At 34.7% G+C, this 24,156-nt stretch overlaps 1 protein-coding gene across 19 annotated transcripts in view; it reads right to left on the bottom strand.

Annotated features, from left to right (window-relative positions):
• LOC132704084 (calmodulin-binding transcription activator 2) overlaps positions 1–24,156 on the bottom strand; it is a 426,963-nt gene that overhangs the window by 33,154 nt on the left and 369,653 nt on the right. For all 19 annotated transcript variants that reach the window (XM_060673822.1, XM_060673821.1, XM_060673825.1 and 16 more), the window contains one exon: positions 10,861–10,928. In XM_060673822.1, coding sequence (XP_060529805.1) covers positions 10,861–10,928 — 68 coding nt within the window. The remainder of the gene's footprint in view (positions 1–10,860; positions 10,929–24,156) is intronic.

The following is a 24,156-nucleotide window of genomic DNA, read 5'->3' as shown; positions in this document are numbered from 1 at the left end:
CACAACACTGCTGGTATTTTGACATTTCTCAGTTCTGCTGTTTCTGCCCGTTTTCTACATTTATGACATGCATTCATTCATAAACTTCCTTGGACAAGCGTTTATTAGAAACTCGCTCCGCTAGTGCCTATAAGCAATCCCTTGACTGAAGTGGTGTGAGTCAAACTTTTGACACAATAAAGCTTTCAATTTTATACATTACTTATTAAAAGAATTTATGCAAATTAGTGAAGTATGTGGAACAATATATAGGAGGAACGCGTAATTCAGAATCCTGGCGTCTAACTAAATCTCTTAGAACCAATAGGAAAGAAAAAGTATATCTAGAATACATACCAGACACTATGTGGGAAATATACTACAAAAAACTGCTAACAGAAGATAGACCTACTTTTACTGGAGAAAACTCGGAGACCACATCAGACGAACAAAAGGATATAGATCTTAGCTTAGAAGAAGTAAAAATGGCCATTAAAAATAAGAATAATAATAATGCTGCCGGCCCAGGAGGTATTGTTCCTGAACTAATAAAATACGGATCAGAAAAACTATACCGAATGATACACCAAATGTTTCTAAGAGCAATAAATGGAGAACAACTAGCAAAAGATTGGACAACTGTATATATGACATCGAGATTCAAAAAAGGCGACCGTAAAAATTGCGAAAATTACAGAGGAATTAGCGTAATATCATCTATGGGAAGACTATATGGAAAACTCGTAAAGGCAAAACTAGAAATAGAAATAAAAGGCAAAATTGGAGAAGAACAAACAGGTTTTACGGCGGTTCGATCTTGTATAGACCACATACATACATTACAACAAGTGATGAAGAAAATGGCTAAAAATAGAGCGGTTCACTTAGCCTTTATAGAACTAAAAAAAGGGGGGATACTATGGAAGGCACTGAAGACCATCGGATTGCCACAAAAATTAATAAAGACCGTTAAAAAAATGTTTGAAGGAAACCAAATATCTATAAAAATCGAAGATAGACTCTCAAAAAGCTTTAAAACAACAAAAGGGCTGCTACAAGGATGCTCCACATCACCAACATTGTTTAAAATATTTCTAGAGGAGATCTTAAAACCATGGACGAAAAAATGTGAACAAATGGGAATTCCAATCAGAGGCGACTGTCTTTACACGTTAAATTTCGCGACGACCAAGTTGTACTCGCACAAGACGAAGAAGACCTAAGTTACATGTTACAAAAACTGAAGGAAAAATATGAAAGAAATGGAATGGAAATAAATTTTTCGAAAACGGAATACCTGGCAACAACAGAAGATGGAGAAAACTACCTACAAGTCGATGAAAATCATCAAATAAAGAGAACCAAAAATTTCAAATACTTAGGTTTCATAATATCTCAAAAAGGGACAACAGAGGAAGAAATGAACAGCAGACTAGGCCAGACGCGAAACTGTATCAGACAACTAAATCCAATACTCTGGGACAGACATATCACTCGACACACCAAATCACATATATTCACCATAGTACAGAGCGTAATGACATACGGCGCGGAAAACTGGGTGATCAACAAAAAATACAAAAGTAAAATACAGGCCACTGAAATGGAATACTGGAGGAGAAGTTGTAGAATTTAGAGAATAGACAAAGTAAGAAACGAGGAGATCAGGCAGCGAATGGGTGTCAAGAAAGATACCTTAATATTGATTGAAGAAAAGAGATTGGTATGGTATGGGCATGTAAGAAGAACGGACAGAAATAGGTGGATACACAAGATAACAGAATGGAGCCCCATAGGTAGAAGGAAAAGGGGTAGACCCAGAAGATCTTGGAGGGATGAAGTAGATGAATCTATGGAAAAAAGAGGTATCGGAGATGAATGGCAAGACAGAGATGGATGGAGGCGTAGGTTGAGAGAAGGGAGACAGCGTAGGCTGTAAAAAACCCTATATATATATATATATATATATATATATATATATATATATATATATATATATATATATATATATATATATATATATATATATATATATATATATATATATATATATATATATATATATATATATATATATGATGACACTATATTCCGGGATATCATCCGTTCGCTCGTTGAACTCCGACTGGAATCCTGCATCCGACTGGAATCCTGCAAATCTTGCATCCGACTGGAATCCTGCAGACTTTTCGCCAAAATCTCACTTGGCATCTTCAATGCTCGCGCTCCGAAAACACTTCGAACACTGGGGCCCAGTGATGCAGGATTCCAGTCGGAGTTCAACGAGCGAACGGATGATATCCCGGAATATAGTGTCATCACATTTTTCCATCCGTGAATCAATACGTGAGAATATATATATATATATATATATATATATATATATATATATATATATATATATATATTCTCACGTATTGATTCACGGATGGAAAAATGTGATGACACTATATTCCGGGATATCATATGTATATATATATATATATATATATATATATATATATATATATATATATATATATATATATATATATATATATATATATATATATATATATATATATATATATATATATATATATATATATATATATATATTTGAATGAGACTGGAACTAATTCACTTATCGATGCACCATTTTGTTCAGGATGGAATGCATTAAAATCACGTCAGTGCCCCTCGGTTTAAAGCTATCGCTACAGGGTGGATTTGAGATAAATGAACGAGCTAACCTTTAATCAACACAATTAAGTATTTTACTGACGTATATAAATCTGAGTGAAATGTTCTGAGTTTTTAACATAGGAATCTGCCTTTTCCACTATAGGCTGAAGTGCACTGGCCAGATGTTTTTCCAGCTTGCATAATGGTGAGTTAAAGGCGTACCATCAGCAAGGCAATCAGTAAACAACAACAGCCGCAGCAGAGAGTGCAGGACGAGACCCAACGAAGATCGATCGCTGTCCTGCCATACATCAAGGGGGTTACTGACAAAATCGGCCGAATATTACGGAAATACGACATATCAACGGCATACAAACCTGACCATACCATCGGAGCAATACTAAGAAACCCAAAACAAAAAATTACTCTGGAAAACCAAGGAGTATACAGTGTAGCATACGGATCGTGCAGCCTGACGTATGTGGGACAGACCAACAGAAGGATTTCAGCCAGGCTCGAGGAACATCGTTTAGCCATAAGAAACAAACAAACAACATCTGCTTTGTTTCAGCACCAACATCAGACAGGCCATAAAATTGATTTCGGCACTTGCAAACAAATAGCTAATATTCCTGATTTTAGGACTAGGATTATACGAGAGGCCATCGAAATAGAAAAGTCCGGACACCTCAATACGAGAGACGACGCTCTGCATTTATCCAACACGTGGAGAACGATAATCAAACAGCAGAGCGATGCGCAGCAGCCAACGGGGACATCGCAACTACGATCGGGCGAAATTAACAACGCGACAATTCAGGGGGCGGAGCCACCTCCCCCCACGCACAAGCAGCACCGTTACCATCTCCGGCGCAGAGTATAAATACCGCACGCACCGCCGACAACCTCCCAGTGTTCGAAGTGTTTTCGGAGCGCGAGCATTGAAGATGCCAAGTGAGATTTTGGCGAAACGTCTGCAGGATTCCAGTCGGATGCAGGATTTGCAGGATTCCAGTCGGATGCAGGATTCCAGTCGGAGTTCAACGAGCGAACGGATGATATCCCGGAGTATAGTGTCATCACATTTTTCCATCCGTGAATCAATACGTGAGAATATATATAAATATATATATATATATATATATATATATATATATATATATATATATATATATATATATATATATATATATATATATATATATATATATATATATATATATATATATATATATATATATATATATATATATATATATATATATATATTGTCATTGACGTTTCGACCGACAACCCAGGTCTTTCTCAAATTATTTGTGAGTTTTGTTCACTGTGGACCAAATCCTAAGAATCATCCTATAAAAAATATACAAGGATCCAAGAAAAGCATATTTTTCAACAATATATCGTGCAAGGGAAAAGATGCACTTCTACCAAACAATAAGAGCCAACTACGGACAGGAAGCAGTTAACCTGATGAAGAGATATGCAAACCTCAGTCAAAAGATAGCAATGCAGAAGAACCGAAGAATTTTCCTGTTAAGATGCAAGCATGACAAGTTAACACCGTTTTTGAGAAAGACCTGGGTTGCCGGTCGAAACGTCAATGACAATTACAGTGTTTTAAAATTATTTGTGAGTTTTGTTCACTGTGGACCAAATCCTAAGAATCATCCTATAAAATATATATATATATATATATATATATATATATATATATATATATATATATATATATATATATATATATATATATATATATATATATATATATATATATATATATATATATATATATATATATATATATATATATATATATATATATATATATATATATATATATATATATATATATATATATATATATATATATATATATATATATATATATATGAACTAAATGAAGGCTTCATTAAAATTTGTTTTGTAAATATGTTTTCCTCACTCTCCTCTGATGTATGGGATACTACGTGTTTTCTTTTTATTAGATGATTGTTCACTTTGACCTGCTTGGACCTTTCGGATGAGCTGCTCAAGTATTCTTTGTCGACAAGGTCTTTCTTGATATGAGTCAACTTTTCCTGAGAGCCTTCTTGAGTAGTACATCTTTGGACCATACGAAGACGACGCAAACGGGAACCACTAGAGGCGCTAACAAAGTTAGTACATCAATGTTTTATTACTGTTATATTATTTTTTCTACTTCCTTCTGTAAAATACCTAATTATACATCGATCTAGCGGGCGAAAAGCGTCATTTTACCCAGTGAGTTTCGTTTCCCACGGGTCAGAGCCCCTTTCAGGACATTTCAAGGATATTACCACACGGAGATTTTACCGCATGCCTCGAATTGTAACGTTTGTCAATTCTGACGGTCATGCCAGTAAATGTATTCGTGTTTTTTAAAAATGTACCCAAAAACTAACGGTCGCAGAAAAATTATAGTGCGGAACACGTTGGTAAAGAGTCATTCGTTTATTAAACACTAGTCCGCTCGTGCCAAATAAACTCGTAACTCGAATGCCGTTTACCGCACTTGTTGTATAATATACTATAAAAGTTTATTTATTTTTTTTAATTTAGAACTTTATTGGCTGGCTGGAATCTGATTGCTTCTCTTTCCTTTTCTATTAATAATTTTGAATCTCTACTATCATCGTTAAGTAGATCCTATAAATAGGCATTGCATAATTTATTTTGAAAAGTATAACAAAAAACAACTTTCATATGTAGTTATTCCGTTTGCAGGAAACGCGAAAAAAAAGAATATCGAAGTTTGCCCGATATACTCCACTAATAAACTCGTTATAATTGAACTTGTTCCAATTAATCCAGAGTAAATCACGAAGAACAAACTCGCATTGCATTTTAATCGTAATTACAAGTCGATCGCAATTAAAATTGGAAAGCCTCCATTTCCGAAATTCCTATTTGAAAGTTTACCGCGTACGTTGGCAGAACTGCCTTTTCGGAGGCGGCGGCACCGGCGAGCGGTTTCAACTTACTCGATTAATATTTTAATATCGGATTATGTCTCTTTCCGAGGTTTTTGTGCATAACGCATTCCGATGTAATTGAGATATAAATTGGAATGGCAAACTTGTAAGCCGCCGATTATGGTTTCATATTAGCATCATGCGGATTTTGGATTACAGTTGGGAATCTGGGAACTAGTGGTTAATGACATTATAACCGATGTTTTTCTAATACGCTGTGCGGGGTTAATTCGAGATAATCGAGTTGCAAATTGTATAGTTAAAGTCTGTTCATAGATATAAGAAAGTGACTACTGATACGAAGAGTCGGGCGAGCTGTAAGGATGAAATTTGGCCGAACAGGTTCGTACTTTGCTTAGAATTTAATTATTTGTGGTTTTGCTAGGAAAGATACTAAACAATATTTATTTATTTATGTTTAAATCTAAAATAAAATTACAAATTATTTTAATTACCTACTTAAATTACTTAAAATTATTCACATAATATATCAGTATCACTATCACTATCATCGCCTGTTTTAATTATTATTTGTTGTATATTATTTGCAATATGGATATGCGATTGTTCTGCTTTTTGTTTAACAGAATTTGCCCAACTTTGTGAAGGCATGTTAAAAACCTCGGTTTCTACAAGTTTGAGGACATTGGAATTAACACGGGGAAAACATTGTTACGACGAATGGCAGATTTCAGTTGGTGCCAAACATCTTCAATGGGATTAAATATACAGTGGTAAGGTGAAAGCCTTAAATCTGTATGCCCTAGATTTTTTGCATAATTATCAAAGACGTATTCTTTTTGTTGGTTCAAGCTTTGTAGAACCTCAGTTAATTGCTTTTTGGTATAATCTTCGTGAAAATAAATGTCGTTATTATACATGTAGTTTTGGATTATTGCTTTTGTGTCACATGAGGCAGGGGTTTTAGTCAACTGTCTACTGTGATAACTTGCATTGTCCATTACAATTACGCTATTAGGAGGAATGTTTGGAACTAGTTTGTTTTTAAACCAACTTTCAAATAAATCAGCGGTGGTGTCTTCAGGGTAATCCAGAGAAGAATCTTTAATATTTTTCGCAGATAGAGAAAGTCCATTTGGAATCCAAAAATCTTTAGAGCCATCATGCAAAATAGTTATTCTTTTACCACTTTTTGATAGCGCGTTTGTTTTACACTTATCAGTTGAGTCAACCCAACCCTTTTCCGGGGTATCATAAGTGTCGAATCAGGTTTCATCCAAGTAAATAATTGGCCTTTGTTGTTCTCTGTAAATCTTAATTTTTTCGAGATATTCCAGTCGCCATTTCCGAATTCTAAAAGATTCCATTAAAACTTGCCTTTTGTCAATTTTTTAAAATCTAAAACCCATGTGTTGAATTCACTTCCATAAGGTAGTTCTGCCACATTTAACACCGGTTTCAAGCCTCCTAATTAAGATATCTAATGTAGGCACGCTTTGTTTCTCGTCTGGTAAATTTGACGCCGTATTATATCTTGATCACTTTCATCTACACTCGAGAAAATGTCAGCATCGCTTCTGATCTTGGAATTTTCGTCAATGTAGCCGTTTCTTCTAAAGATGCTTGCTTGCTGGCACCACGTTCAATGAGAGTCAAATAAACATTGTTTATAACTTCCTTAGTCTCAATAGAATAGTGTTTTCAACATTTGGGCGGGAGCATCTCTTGAAATACACTAGACTCGCACATATTTTGCATAATTCGTACACGATTCAACACACGCTGTATTACACACGAAATAAGAATAATTACTAATAAACTTAAACTAAGTATTATACAAAACCAAAGAATATTAAACACAGGTAGGTATAAAATTATTTTCTATTACGGACCACAATTTTATCTGAATTTAAATTCCGAAACTTTAGGTAATAATCTTGCTAACCCTTGGATAATCCCATTCAAAAGCAATTGGTTGCTTTCTTATATCTATGAACAGACCATACCACTTAACATTTGAGTAGTAAACAGAGATTTTTTATGATAATGGATAGCGCTTATTCTATTACAAGAATGATATTTATAGTTTTAAATTTGGTTTTTCTACTCCGTATTCTAAAATACCCAATTACAGACTGATGAAACTTGTACCAAGTGTCATTTTAACAGGTCAGTTTCGTTAATCACTTTACGGGCCAATGCTGTCGAAAGGTGAATTGTAGAGAATTATAAATGCGAATAAAATTAGCGTTGATACGATATGAAACGGGTAATTGGGAATAATTAATCGTGTCGTTTGTTTATATTAAAGCGGCATTTGAAATGATAGTAATGTATATGTAAGGTAGAGCCACAAGAATAAAGTACAAGTTGTAGCTGTTCTGTTCTGGAGGCGAGCGAAAGCTAGAAAATCTTGAGAATCGGGGTATGGAGGACCCGGAACGAGCTGGCCCTGTCTGCGACAAAAAAAAGCTTTTCGAGAACCAACTCGAAAGTTCGGCCGCACCTTTCGCTATGTGTTTATCGCGAGCCGAAGTGGGAGAGGTGTACCTTTTGTCAAATTACGGGCCTAGCCTTAATATTTTCGCAAGCAAACTGTATTTATAAGAATTACATAAAATAGATAATTACATCTTTTACTATAATTTTTTTCCAAGTAAATACACACAGGATTGTAGAACACGTTTTAGTAATTTTCGTCAATAAAGAAATAAAAAAAATGGAAAAAATAGGCCCGTGAGGGATTAATATTAATACCATAGATCTAATTCGTATTATGCCGAATTTGAAAATCGGATACGTTTTCTTAATAGCATATTATGCAGTAAACGGCATTGAGTCTATTTGGCACGAGCGGAGCAAGTGTTTAATAAACGAGTGACAAAGAAAGTTTACTATACTTTTTCTATGGCCGTTAGTTTTTGGGTACACTTTTGGAAAACAACACAAATACATTCACTGACATGACCGTCAGAATTGACAAACGTCAAAATTCAAGCCCTCATGGGTTGAATTTTGACCGTCAGACTTTGTCAATTCTGACGGTCATATCAGTGAATGTATTCGTGTTGTTTTGCAAAAATGTACCCAAAAGCTAAAGGTCATAGAAAAAGTATAGAATGGAACACGTTTGTTAAACTTTTTAAGTCACTCGTTTATTAAACACTCACTCCGCTCGTGCGAAATGCCGTTTGCCTCACTGGTTGCATAATATACTATAACTAGTATAGGTTTCCAATTAATCGTTAGAACATAAAATTGGAGATGTGAAACGACTTAAATAGTTGATTTTTCCCCTGATCTAGTTTACGCCAATTTGAAAAATCTAAAAACAAATTAATACGTATGCGAAGGAATATTTTTTTTAAATGGATCTATTCACAGCATATCAGAACGTGTACAATTTGTGCATTGATAAAATCTTAAATTAAGTATTGTGACGAGTGAACCTAATGGACTGAGATGGACTGAGCCCGGTCCAGGAGCGAGCAGTCGGAAAGATAAACCGGAGCGCACAATAATCAACTGATATAAATTTTAAGCTTTACGCTGAGGGGATTTGTTTAATTTGACCGTTGCGTTTGACGAACCGGGCTAAGAATGGTCAATTTGAAAACGTAACAGTATTTTTAAAAAGTAAATGTAATACGCTCCATTACTAAGTGCTTAATGTTTTTATTTCGAATGGGAAAAAACATCAAATAAATTACCCCAAAAGTGGGTTTGCTACAAAGGCGAAAAGACGCTGAGAAAAAAAGAAAAAAAAAGTCAAGCTTTCGGCTGGGTAAAAAAGTACTGAGGAATGCAGAAAACCAAATTATTAATATGTGTTTACTGTCTTGCGGAATGTTTCTGCCTATTCGACGTTTTACACTTGTAAACCACTAATTTATAAATCCTCAGTGGAGGTAGTATGATTTATAAAGAGTGGATCCCTGGTATTTTGGTGTTTGTTTGATTACTAGTAGTTCTTCGCTTTTCATTAAAGAAAATAGTAATAGTTCTGTTAATTTAATAAAAAAAATTTTTTTTTTCGAGTAGAACCAATTTTTAATTTGGATATAGTAATTTATTTATTTAATATTTGTTTTACTGAAAATTATGTCAAAAAAGAAAGTCCCTGAATATACATATATTTGTTGTTAATGTTGGTACCTAAACATGAAATTTCCTTAAATATGTATTTTCGTTTCTTTAACTTTTGAATTTTTTCGAAGAAGCAAAAATAGTTGTATTCAGTCTTTATGGTCAAGGGGTAAATAATTTTCAATAAAACTAACACTCCGTTTAATCACACTGGTTAACTAACGCTGAATAGCCATCCGTAACTGTATAAACTTTAATTTTTCTTTCCGTTCCCAAACTCTTTCCAACTTAGTTTAAAACTCTGAACTTTCTCCAATTATCTGCTCGCCCACAATTATAAAAGAGATATGTCTCTGCGTAGCTTCATATAGTTGCGCGAACTTCTCTCTGATTACTTAAACTTAATTTCTCGTAGAACGTTCAGAAAGCGAATGAAGTGAAAAGTATGAAACTCCTACTGGCAATAACAATGCGTACGACGAATTTTGAAGGGAAACTCCGGAGAGAATGGAAATTGATAGACGTGTAATAATGTTATACCTGAATGAAATCAAGAAATTTGTTTAATGAATATGTTTAAAGTAAGACATTAGAAAGCTATAAGAATTTAGTAGATAAAACTAATAGGAAAGCGTGATTTGGAAAATATACCATAGTTTAGAGCTTAAACCAAAGAATAGTTTCTCCCCACTCACTTATCAGATTTACTCGGGAGATACACCAAGCTAAAAACTAATTCGCAATAGTAACAAACTGGGCAGCCAATAACTTGAAGACAGATAATTTAAAATTCCTTGGAAATCACTCCACTGCTATAGACTGAAAATTGCCCCATTTTACAAATTCTCTTTTGCACGCCGCTAACTTCGACTATTTTCTTTACAATTAATTGCGGTTTAGTCGGTATTTGTTATTGTTCAGTTTCAAATTTTAAAATTTAAAAAAAAATCATAAAATCTCCATATTTCCATAGCAACGCAATTCCCGAGGTTTGATACAGAATATAGATAAAACGGCAATTTTTAAACGAGTAGTTAAAAATATTTCTCAAGGAGGTCCCCCTTTGGTTTTTCATAAATGAAATACGTTACAATGCTTAACTTTTAAAACGTCGGACAAACGAAAAAATGGTCAACAATCTTTTCTGAAAAATACTACGTTCAATACTAACCTGATTTTGACTTCCTTGCTCTGCCATTCTGCATGACGATCAAAGCTGATAAGGATGGCGGCGATTTCCTGAAACAAAATTATGGTTCAAGTTATCACGTCAAAGCTAAGCAATATTATACGAGACGTTTCACAACAAACACAAGAGTTCCACTCTCCGATAAATTTTCAAATAGTTTTATAATGAAATGCAGATATATTTTCTATATTTACTTCTTTTTATTTTTCGTTTATTTTCTTTTATTTATAAATTTCGTGTAGAGATATTTCCATATTTTTGCAATAGCAGACTCTTGCCATGGAAAAATGTATTATTTTCTCGAAATAATAAATAAATAATAATACTAATTATTTTGGTATTTCTGGAAATATCTTTCTAAAAATCTGCAAACTATAATCACATGCTATGAACCTTTGACTATATGAGTTCTGTTTGTAAATAACTCTAGTTTAGTTTATTTCGAGTATATTTTGATTTTTTATTTATTTATTTAATAGTAACCAACAATGTACCCAAGCAATCAACAACAACTTAAACTAACCAAAATAAATACAGCATGAAAATTACGAATTACGTAATAACACCCTGGATAAAACATTTAACAAAAAGCAAAATAACAATAACGCAAAAATTAAATATAACTTTAAAAGTTATTTTGTATACATTTTTATAATAACATTTATACAAAATAAATGTCTGTATAAGACTAAACTATTTATTGTCTTTATTAATTTGTATTTGATGAACATAAGAGTTTTTACAATATCTAATATTGTGGCTTTTTGTATAAAAGAGAAGCTTTAATCGCGAGGTGCCCTAGTATGCTCTAGTCATAGCAGTTGTATAAAAATGATGCGTGTGTTTTAGCTATATCCCTACCATTTTTGGAAAATTGACAAAAAAATGACAAATAACGAACTAGATAAAGATGACATGCTATGAAGTAACTGCACAATTGCTATGTCTGGACTTTACTAATATAATATTTCCTGTATTCTATACAGGGTTATTCGCGGTGAGTCTCCTATTTGACGTTTATGGAGAATGACTTACGGTAAAAACCTACAATGTTGGTTGGTTGGCGGTGTTGCCAGGCATACTCGTAACGTATATCAATTTTAATTTTTGAAATGGAACACCCTGTATATTATTACTTCTTTTATGTAATATATAACTTGTTTTATGTAATATGAACCATACATATCTTAAACATTTTCGGATATAAAAAATACTTTTTAAGTAATTTGGCAACAAATAACCCCATATAAAATATTAACTTTTTTCGGAACCCGTACAGCTAAACACTTGAATTTTTGATTGCGGTTCCCTATTAATTTGCTTATTAATCAATTAACTTATCGCTTACAGGGCATCCATAAGATAATTCCCAATTGGCAAGATATAAAAATCCGTGTTACGTGGGAATTTTAAATTGAACACCCCATATTTTATAGTGGCATAATTAATTTGTCATCTAAAAGTACCAAACTATGGGTTTTCGAGTTAGAAGCAAAAAACCAAAATATTTCAATTAAAGCGAATTAAAGTAATGACATTTCATCTTGATAAAAATAAAATATGGGTTGTTAAATTTAAAATTCCCACGTAACACCGATTTTTACATCTTGCCAATAGGGCCTGATCTTATGAACGCCCTCTAAGCGATCAGTTAATTTCCATACTATATTATGATAAAGAAATTTAATAGGGAACCAAATATTCAAATGTTTATCTCTACTTGTTGCGAAAAAAATTATTATTTTATGTCGGGTTGTTTGTCTGCAAATTTATTTTTAAAGTATTTTTTATCTCCGAAAATGTTCAGGATAGGTACGGTACAGGTTACATAAAAAAGTTCCAGAATGTATCGCAGAATCTAAAAATGTAATAATATACAGCGTGTTCCAATTAAAATATGAAAGTTTATATATGTTAGGAGTAAGCTGGCAACACCGCATGGCCAAAAATCTTTTGTATAAGTAAGCAACATTTCAGGGTTTTACCGTCATTCTCTATAGACGTCTAATAGGACACTCACCGTGAATAATCCTGTATATTTGAATTATTCAACATGCATCCAAAACCAAAATTACAATGTTAGTACAATGGTAAACTAGCCATATTTTTTGAAGGAAAAACTACAATCGACCAGTTTTTTCCTAAACAGCGGTTCCGGACTGAGCAATATTTGCGTCGCCCGAAAGTTCCGAACCATTTTTTCACCCAAATCATAAAATTGGATTGTAAATCAAGTAAAATTGTAGTTTCGCAAAGTTCTCCACGCGGGTAGTATTCGTCGTGGCTTCGAAAAAAATACACCCCGTTGCCAAACGTCCGAATTAAGTGGTTTTTGCCCCGTTCCGGGAGCGCACATAATGTGAATAGTCACGATAAATCGCGACCCGTCAAAGTTTGCATTCACACACACACACACACAGAAAGAGCATAAGATAAGGAAGCCCGCGGTTAGACGAAGAAAAGCACAAAAACAGGGGTAAATATATTTTGTTTGCGCAGACAGGGCGACATTGATAGTGAGACAAGGGTTGGAACCGGAGATATATGGAGTTTAGGCGCGACACGACTCGACCGGTATTAATCACGAAACTACGAAATACTAATTAAAGAGTTTCCAAGCCGAATTTAACTACCTTTAATGTTGAACCTCGTGAAGTTAAAGTAATTGTTAGTAGACTAGTTAAATAGGGAACTAACTAGCGGAAGAAAGAAGTTTAATTTGCGATTTTATAATTGCAGATTTAACGTTATAGCCTAGTTAGACAGTTCGTTCTGTTCTGGGCGAGAACGGGCCGCGTCTCTGGAAAATTAGCACGCCGTTTGTTGTACATGTTAATTCACGTACCAATCGCTGACTGCATTCAAACTGATTAGATGCACGGTTACTGTCGACTTATTAATTTTCCGACACGGAAAGAATAAGGATTAATATAGCGGAGACATTGGTAATTAGTTTTATTGTAGTTTCGAATGTTAATTTCCAGTACTCTTCGATTCTTGTCATCGGTTAAGCAAAGTCTCACCTTATTTTAAACAAGATTATAACGGCCCCTATTCCATCTTGTTGGAGAAGTTAAAAACGATGTTACCTATCTTATATTGATAAATTCGAGGAACACATCTGTCCAGAGAGGTAAAATTGGCAAAAAGCAAGGTCTTTGAGAGGTCATAAAGCATTTAATTCGATTATATCGTTAAAAATTAGAGAAAACTCCTATTTTCGACTATCGATGAACCAAATTATTAGTATGTACAAAACGATTTGCCGACAATGAACTCAGAATGGAAACATCTGATCAGAGAGCTAAAAATATAGAGAGTTTTGTTTATTTACATGGCGTTGTTCTGAGTCGGTGATTCGGATTCTCCCTAAAAAATTAGATAGACATCGTATATTATGCAACAAGTTTGATAAACGGCATTTGAGTCGCGAGTTCTGTTTTGGCACGAGAGGAGGGGGTGCTTAATAAACAAGTGTCTCAATAAGTTTATCAACTTCTTTTTACCATTAGTTTTTGGGTAAACGTAAAAATTCAATATCCCGGAAATGTCCGAAGTAGCTCGAAGAACTGATGTAGTAAAATGATGTAGGCTCAATCGTTGTATAATTGAGTATTTTATAAAATGGAGTAGAAAAAAACTATTTTTTTTACTCCCGTCCGTAAAATACTTAATTACCCACCGATCTAGCGTAAAATATTTCAAAGGGCTTTGCAAAATATGGAAATAATTTGTTATTTAGTGTAATAGGACAATACTGATATAAATTACTCACCACAATTGATATGAATAATAGGCCGATTAGAAGTATGATGTGCATGGTAACTTTTTTGCTACTCGTAACATCGACTACTGTCGGCTTTATTTATTCAAAATTTTCAACTCTTGAAAATGATTAGTACTTATCTGTTTAATATCAGTTAAATATCTCGGTCAAAAGCGTCACTTTACCACGCCAGTTTCGTTTCCCATGGATTCGAGCCACTTCGGACATTTCCGGGATTTTACCGCACGGATTTGGGAGCAGTCGGATGTTTTCGGAGATATTTCCCACGCTTTGAATTTTGACGTGTGTCAATTCTGACGGTCATGTCAGTGAATGTATTCGTGTTTTGCGAAAATGTGCCCAAAAACTAACGGTCGTAGACAAAGTATAGTATGCAACACGTTCGGTAAACTTTTTAACTCACTCGTTTATTAAAATCTCGCTCCGCTCACGTGTCAAATAAACTCGTACGTCAAATGCCGTTACCGCACTTGTTGCATAATATACTATTAACATTTTAAAATGTCAAATAGGGAAGCTTCTATTTCGAGCGAGATACTTAAAATGATTGCTAATTACTCAGTGAATATCTTTTGTTAATATTGATTCTACGAAAAAGTTTAAGTTATTAGTTAACGTATTTTTCCTAAACTTTACGATTTATTAAATAAAAATTGATCCGTCAAATTTTTGCAGGTCGATATTTTAAAAAAATTTATATGGGGAATTAGGCTTATTTCTGACAGATTTTGAAATGTCACAATCATGCTGGTCACGATAACTAACTAATCTAATTACTCTTCACGCGTCGTCATGCAAACTTCCATGGATATCAAAAATGATTGCTTATCTTCTTCTTCTTTGACGGCCTTATCCGTTCCGGATGTTGGCTATCATCATGGCTATTCTTATTTTGTTGGCTGCCGCGCGGAACAGATCGACGGAAGTCACGCCAAACCATTTTCTCAAGTTAGCGAGCCAGGATATTCTCCTTCTACCTGGTCCTCTTCTTCCTTCCACTTTACCTTGCAGGAACAGCTGTAGTAGGCGATATTTGACGGGGTTTCTCATAATATGGCCCAAATACTCAAGTTTGCGTTGTTTTATGGTATTCATGAGAGTTAATTGGCAGTTCATTCTTCTGAGGACCACCTCGTTGGTGACTCGGTCCATCCATGAAACTCTCAGGAGTCTTCGATAGATCCACAGCTCAAAACTCCTTATCCTTTTTTCTGTTGCTTCGGACAACGTCCAAGCCTCGGCCCCGTACAACAACACTGAGAAGACATAGCAGTTTATGATTCTCTTCTTGAGTGCCATATTGAAGTCTCGACTGCAGAGAAAGCGCCTCATTTGTGTGAATATTGTTCTGGCCTTTTCTATTCTGCACTTTATTTCTTTGGAGTGGTCCCACGATTCATTGATGTTACAGCCAAGGTAGGTGAAGCTGCTCACTCTCTCGATGGTTTCGTCTTTACAATACAGCACACCGTGTTGATTAATAGATTTACTTGTAACCATGTATTTAGTCTTTTTGATATTCAGTTCCAACCCATATTGTTCGCTTGTGTGTGTAACCCTGTTGATAAGTTCTTGCAGTCCCTCCAAGCTGTCGGCCAATAGAACCGTGTCATCTGCATATCTGATGTTGTTAATTACTTCGCCGTTTACTTTAACACCGTCTGTAGTGTCTTCTAGTGCCTCCTTGAATATTTTCTCAGAGTAGAGATTGAACAACAAGGGTGACAAAATGCAACCTTGTCGGACACCACGCTTAATTTCCAAGGCTTTTGATTCATCATTTCCAAGCCTGATGGTTGCTTTCTGGTTCCAGTAAAGATTAGAGATGATTCTTATGTCCTTTCCATCCAAGCCCGTTTCATGTAGGACTCTTACCATTGTCTCGTGTTGGCAACGATCGAAAGCCTTAGCATAGTCTATAAAGCACATGTGAACGTCGCAATTCATATCCCTACATCGCTGAATAAGGACCTGTATTGCAAACAATGCTTCTCGAGTTCCCAAGCCATTGCGAAACCCGAACTGCGATTCGCCCATGTGTTCTTCGCATTTTTTATACAGGCGGGCATGAATTACCTTAAGAAAGATTTTTAACACGTGTGACATAAGGCTGATGGTACGGTAGTCACCGCACGATTTGGGGCTGGTTTTTTTTGGTATGGTGAGAAACGATGAAACAAGCCAGTCAGTCGGGATCGTGCCACTTTCATATATATTATTAAATAATGACGTCAAGGTGGTAATACAGTGTTGATCCATAATCTTTAGTACTTCCGATGATATATAGTCGGGACCAGGTGATTTTCTGGTTTTAGCGATTTCAATGGCAAATTTAACTTCATCCATTGATATAACTGGCCCTTCCATATTCTTTGCTTGCTCAGGTTTCACTGGACGTTGATCGTCTTTGAAGAGTTCAAGTATGTATTTCTGCCATGCTTTTAGTTTTTCGTTCACCTCACAGATAAATTTCCCCTGTTCATCCATAATGTTTTCTGGTGTTCTTTTTCGATGTCTGCCTGTAACTTGTTTGATTTTTTTGTACATATTAAACGTGTCATGCCTACGGTCAAGTTCTTCTATCTCCTGACATTGCTCAATCATCCATCTTTCTTTAGCTTCTCTAATTTCCTTTTTAATGGCGTTATGAATCTGTCGATACTCTGTGGTGTTCGTAGTTTTTACTTTCCTTCTGTCCTCCATCATCTTTAAGATCTTGTCGGTCATCCACTGTTTCTTCTTTTGCTGATTTTTGTCAGAAGTCAGATGTTGATCACAAGCTTGGGTCACTGTATCCCTGAAAGTTGTCCACGTTCTCTCTATCTGAGTATCATCTAGTGGTGTCTTTTGTAGTTTTTCACTTATTGTCTTTTCCACTGCCTGTTGTATTTCCTTGTCTTGGAGTTTGTCGATGTCATATTTTTTCTTATTCTGTGTGGTTCGGGTGATATGAGCTTTTCGTGGTTTAGCTCTTAGTACACATACTATGGGAGTGTGATCGGATGGAACGTCAGCCCCTGGGTAAGATTTGACAGAGACTAAACTGTTTCGAAATCTCTGGTTGATTAGGATAAAATCTATCTATTGCTTATAATTACCGATTATTGAAACAATTTCCTTTCAAATATCGAATATTACATAAAATACGCCATCTTTCAAAATCTGTCAAAAATAAGTCTTATTTATTAAGTCTTTATTTTTGAAATCTGCAGCACACATGGGGCTATTTAAAAAAATATTCACTTATTAAGATTTGACAAATTTTAATTTTATATTTTGATTGGGGAATCATTCGGAGTATATTAAATTTGTTAATTTAAACTTCTTCGATCATCATGATCATTATCATCATCATCATACCAAACAGCTTGGATAACAATAATTAAGAACAATTTTAATATCAGACATGATAGAACTACCTCTATTAATTAACTTCTGCAAGTGCTAAATGTTAAATGTTATTAATTAGTTTAAAAGATAGAAGTGAAAATTAATTTCTAAAAAATTAAGTAAAAAGCGTATTAGAGTTTTGTATATATTCTTTGAACGTTCCGTTAAAATAAAGTAGGCATATTTATCTAAACATGTGATAAATCAATTTAGTCAAATAATTAGACTTCTACCTAATTACAAGCTATTCGTATTACGCCCCGATTAACCGGATGAAAAAATGTGGACCATTTTTTTCTCCTATTACGCGCCTTTATGTTTCACGCTTCGGATTCAACAAAACCATTTTCGGGCGCCGGATTTTATTTCGTTTGAACACATTTTTAAAAAGCGAACTCTCGGGTAATTACCCGAAATAGTCGAATAAAAAGCGTTCCCGCACACACGCTGACATTTTTGCGTCCACGGTGTAATATAATAACAAGTAATTCATTTGGCAAAGTAAAAAAGTTGCGTGATTCGCGATTTACGGGGTGCAATTACAAATCACCCGGGCAAAATGATGATACTAATTTGATGTAATATACAAATAAAGGCGGAAAGTAGAATGATAGTAATGAAACCATTTTTCGAGATACTATGGAGGCGCAAATGACGTCGGCCTTAAGCACGCACTCGATCCCGAATCTGAGTAATTTATCCTTTTTTTTAAGTTTATTGCAGTTACAAAACAGATTTGAACAATAGTATATTACGCAACAGTTTTCCTAAACGACATTTCAGTCATGAGTTTAATAAACGAGTTCTGACGTTTGTACACGTGTTGAATAAAGTACGTTTTTACCTCCATTAGTTTTTGGGTACATTTGGGCAAAAGAGCACGAGAGAGCTGTGACGTGAACATCAGAACTGACACAGGTAGTGTTTTAAATCCACCGAACACGTCCGATCGCGCCCAACCCATGACTAAAGTACAGGCAACGGTAGAGTTGGTAGTGTTTAATGAATTTGATGATTTAAGACGTCGGGCACTCTTGATTAATGCGTATTTGCACATAAATGTGTAAAGGATGCGTATCTAAAACTGTATGTTCCAGTCCAAAACCACTCATTTGATGACGACTTTGATTTCGTTATTTAACCTCCGGGTATTTTTAGACTTTAGAGTTTTAAAATTTCTCCAATGGGCAATGAGCGTTTTGTTTTCTTCGTATACTAAAACTAGCATTTTTTGTTCATAACATCATAGCAGAATAATATCAGCCGTTCAAGAGTTTTACATAATTAAAGATCTTAATCCTTGAACAATATAAGGACGATACGCCAAGACTGTACTTCAAGAAATGCTACATAGAGAATTTGCATTTAGGCAACACTAAATGACTCGAAACAAGTTTTTTCAAAAACTGACACATTACCACTTCCACATTTCCACATATTAAATTAAGTTCCAAAGCAAAATGTTCTATAAAAAATTATGGTTAGATTGAATTTCCAAGAGTAAAAAGACAAACTTTTAAAATTTAACAACCACTTTTTTGCCGTAACTTGAAAAATAAAATAACGAGACAACCAAAAATGTGCCGATAAAGCGCCTGCAAAGTGTCACTTTTAGACATCAGCTTCATTATCCATGGTCACGAACCACTTCAGACACTTTCGGTACTTTAGTTACGGGTTTGGGAGCTATCGAATATTTTCGGAGAATTTACCCGCGTATTTTGACATTTGTCAGTTGCAATGGTCACTCAGTGAACATATTTCGTACTGTTGTGCCAAAAAGGATACAGAAACTAATGGTCGTAGAAAAATAAAGTAAGCAATAAGATGATATTCAGTCCATTAGTTGCGCTTCGCTAGAGCCAAATCAATAGGCATGGAAAAAAAACTTATTTCATTTAAATAACAATGGCAACCGGAAAAATTTCTACATCGGAATATTTGCCATTATTTTAAAATTCGATGATCATAATTCCAAATTAATTGTATCATATTTACTAATTAAATCGGTATCACGTAAAATGTGAATAAGCCAAACGGAATTGTGTATGCGGTCAAGCGTTCGAGTATAGTTTGGTCCATAAATTCATACGTATGAGCAGTCCATTCCCGTCAAATTTCCATTTTATTTTTAACTATAAATTTTTTGAAATTACTTTCTCGGTTTGCGTGGGTAAACGGTAAAACAATCCGAAAAGCCCATAATCGTTCCAAACGCCTCATAAATCATGTCGCGGAATGGTGGATTAATTAAATTTCCAGGAAAATGCGATTGATTGGCCAATGAATCTATCTAAAACGTGCCGACTCTCGCGACTTATGGTAGAATCCAAATGATACGACGAAAAATTTACAGAATGTCCTTGTTATTTTTACTATTCAAATACGACGTTCTCCGTCCTCTCGGTTCAATAAGAACAGTCGTTGGTGTTAATACAACAGAACGAATGTCACATACATTTTTATATTATATTATCATGGGGAAACGTTTAATCATCAGCCGATAAAGGTTCAAATGACGCAAATTGGATAAAGATGTCAAAGCCATGTGTTTCCTTTAAAAATATCGCGCATGACAAATGATATACAGCACGTATTTCGTTTCCATGATTTTCGTGATGTATGATCAGATGGCTTTCGAGATGGAAAACCTGCTTACGGAATCGAATTTTGGGAAAAGCGTAGATGATGTTTTAATGCATTGAAATTGAAAACTGACGCGAGGTGGTTAATGAAAATGAGGTTCTAATACAAAAATTAAAACAGATATTTGAGATGTGTGGAGGAAGTCCTAAGTATTTTTTCCTTTTTAAGTCCTTTTTATGGAAGATAGTTCAACCGGATTTACTAGGTACAGACATATGGATCACTGCCCGTTATCATGTGTAAACTAAACTAATTATAAGTTGTGCCCACTAAGTACGTACTCTCGCGCGTTGTTGTTGATATGAGGTATGAGAGCACAAAAGTCTTTCACCCAGATCTCAATGGATCCTGCGTGACATTTAGAAGGCGTGTTGTCCCTTAATAGATGCACTTTCTCCATTGATTATTCTTTGTCAAGGCACTTCTTAAAATCGCTCCTGAATTGAAAATTGTTTTGATGTTATATTCTTTCGCTATTCGTCTGACATTTTCTCAAGTACATTTTAAGTACGGAATCGCCAAGAGTGAAAGTGTTTCTTCAAAATGTGAGCGCAGATATTCATAGAGAGATATTATCCCATATATATTGCTTGCGAAACAATTGAAACAAGAATCGACATTTGTTAGGTTGTGGTTTACCCGTAACAGATAGTACACAGAATTTATTTTATCAAAACCATCATTTTTGCGTCAGGCAAAAACGTATTTTATTTGAAAACTGTTAATAGCGAATTTCCTTTCCCAACCAGATCCCCCGGAACGGGAAACAAAAGACTTTTTGAGACTGGACTCTCTCTAATTTAAGCGGCTTAACTCTTTCAGCCAAGGGGGAACCCCGAAAAGGCCAACCCAGTCTTCATTGGGGAAACAAATGATCTGATTACCGGCTGCAAAATAAACTCGAAAGTGGGTATCGATTCTTTCATAAATCCTGTAATTTATGGCCCTAATACCGTGACACCCTTATAATTTTAGATTGTCTCGGTTAAATATGTATATAATGCCCGTGTTTTACATGGATTTAATTTAATACGTAATCCTGTATAAAATAGTAGGCCCCAACGGAAGGTAAAGCCTTTGCTATATCACTGAGTCTGGAAGAAGAATTTTAAACGGAAATCTTATGTAAACCAAGTTTTAACATAAATTGGGCAACCCGATGGAGCATAAATCATATGTTCTTTTGTTGTTTTTTTTTGTTTCTTGAGGAAACTCAGGTTGGGCGTGTTCAACATTCTTTTAATGCGGATCACGATATAATAATTGAAGTTTATCCAAAAAGCCGTAATGTAAGATCGAAACAATACAGAGTCTAAAACCACAACTACATTACAACTAATCAGCAGATAAACAAAATAGTTTATACGGGGTAATATATTGATGTTTGGAAATATTTTAAGTGTAGAATCCTGATAATCACCGAGATAAAATGTGTCGCCTTACCGATTCATTGAAAAATTAAAAAATGATTTTTGCTCGGTGTTTTAAAAATATTTTAATCCTTGTCATACTTAAAGGAAAATGTAAATACTATACATCCTATTAGATTACGCCAAATAAACGTTTCTGGCTACTGTCAGAGGCATACGGACTGGTTGGTCCTCTCGAAATTCTACGCCACTGGAAGAATTATTATCTTACTACAATGTTTGATTGTTCAATACTTCGTATGTAAATAACATTCTCTTTCTTTGTAACGACAAAATCATTATATTTCGGGATAGTAAATGGGTATTGCATCTATATTTTGATAGCAATTTCTTCCGAATAGACGCGTTCAAGAAAGTTGTTCTCCAAAGAACTTTTTTGTTACAATTTAAATAAATGAATTGTTTTAACAGTCCGAAGATATTTAAAAATAAAACAGATTGTATATAAGTGAAATATTTACAATTATTAATAAAGTATTCTGTATACAAACTAATTCGACCCGCACCACTCGGTCTGGAAAAGTATAGGACATACAAGGATCAATAATTTAGCAAAAAGAAATACTTTAATTAAAATTTATTTGAATTTTAAGTACAGTGGAATCGAGTGCGATAAAAGACATACAAAGTAGAATTTACGTACAGCATAAGCAGAATTAAGTGAAGTCGATTAATATAATAATTCTAAATGACACGAGCTGCCACTACAGAATATTAACCATCTCCAACAGAACAAACTAATTTATCAGTGATATCGGTGTGACGTATCATCAACTTCCACAATTTGTGTACCTTTCAGAGTTATTCGAGCAGCAATCGATCGATAATAACGTTTTCTCACGAACAAAATGTTTTACATCTGAATTCAAGTTTAAACCTGGAACTAAAGTTCAAAGTTGGAAGAAAAACTTTTTTTATTTTAAAGTTGATTTTTAGAACGGGCCACATTAAGAATGGTTTTCAATAATATAAAGCTATTTTAATTAAACGCTCGACTTCGAACCAAGGATAATCAGCCTAGAGAGGAATTAAAAATTAGCGTTATACTCGCTTCCATTTTAACCATACATACCCCCGAGAATCCGATTCTTCAATAATGCCATTTAATGTTCCGCGGTACATTGAGGGGTGAGGTGCCCTGTTTTACTATTTAATTAAATTTTAACAGTTTGATGATTTCTTTAGTCTGCCCGTCGGATTTTTTTAAGATGTTGAGTAAATCACTGGGTCCACATCTCCGGACGTCTTTCAATTTTTTCGATACATTCAGTTGCTATGGAAATTCCGTTAAAGTAAGGCTAAATAGCTACAGATACTAAACAACCTAATTATACACCGATCTAGCTTGCGGACCTGCGACCCACTTCCGACATTTCCGAGATATTACATACAGGTAGGAAGTGTGACTTTTAGACGTCAGCTTCGTTATCCATGATCACGGACAACTTCGGACATTTTCGGTAATTTAGTTACGGGTTTGGGAGCTATCGGATGCTTTCGGAGATATTACCCACGGCTTGAATTTTGACGTTTGTCATTTCTGACTGTTGTCAGATGTGACTCAGTGAATATACTCGTGTTGTTTTGCTCAATTGCACCCAAAAAACAATGCAACAAAACAGTACATAACAATTAAATACAGTTTGATTTTTCAAAATTGGATGCTGCCGCTTGATATTTTGCTGGATTATGATGTCTCGAAAGGGTCATACAGATAAAACCGCGCGTGCGGAGTTTATTTTATGGCCCGAATATAAAATAAATTTTGGCAGCAGATTTTTTGGGTATATGTTTTTACATTTTTATGGAAATGTCCGTTGTGTGTTTTAAATAGATTAAAGCTTTGTCGAAGTATAGCATATTTGCATATTAGTTGGATGCGCGCCAGGCCCTGTTCAGAGGACACGATAATTAAAAGCCCCTCGCATTGTAACTGTAAATGTTGTACGGCCATATTGACGAATTGCCCAGTTTATCAATTGAAACAGTGAAACTAAATTTAATTATTGAAAATATATACAAATT

This window comes from Cylas formicarius, unplaced genomic scaffold (genome assembly GCF_029955315.1).
Source record: "Cylas formicarius isolate icCylForm1 unplaced genomic scaffold, icCylForm1.1 PGA_scaffold_6__28_contigs__length_40554024, whole genome shotgun sequence".
NCBI lineage: Eukaryota > Metazoa > Arthropoda > Insecta > Coleoptera > Brentidae > Cylas > Cylas formicarius.
This window is presented reverse-complemented; position numbering and strand designations above follow the sequence as displayed.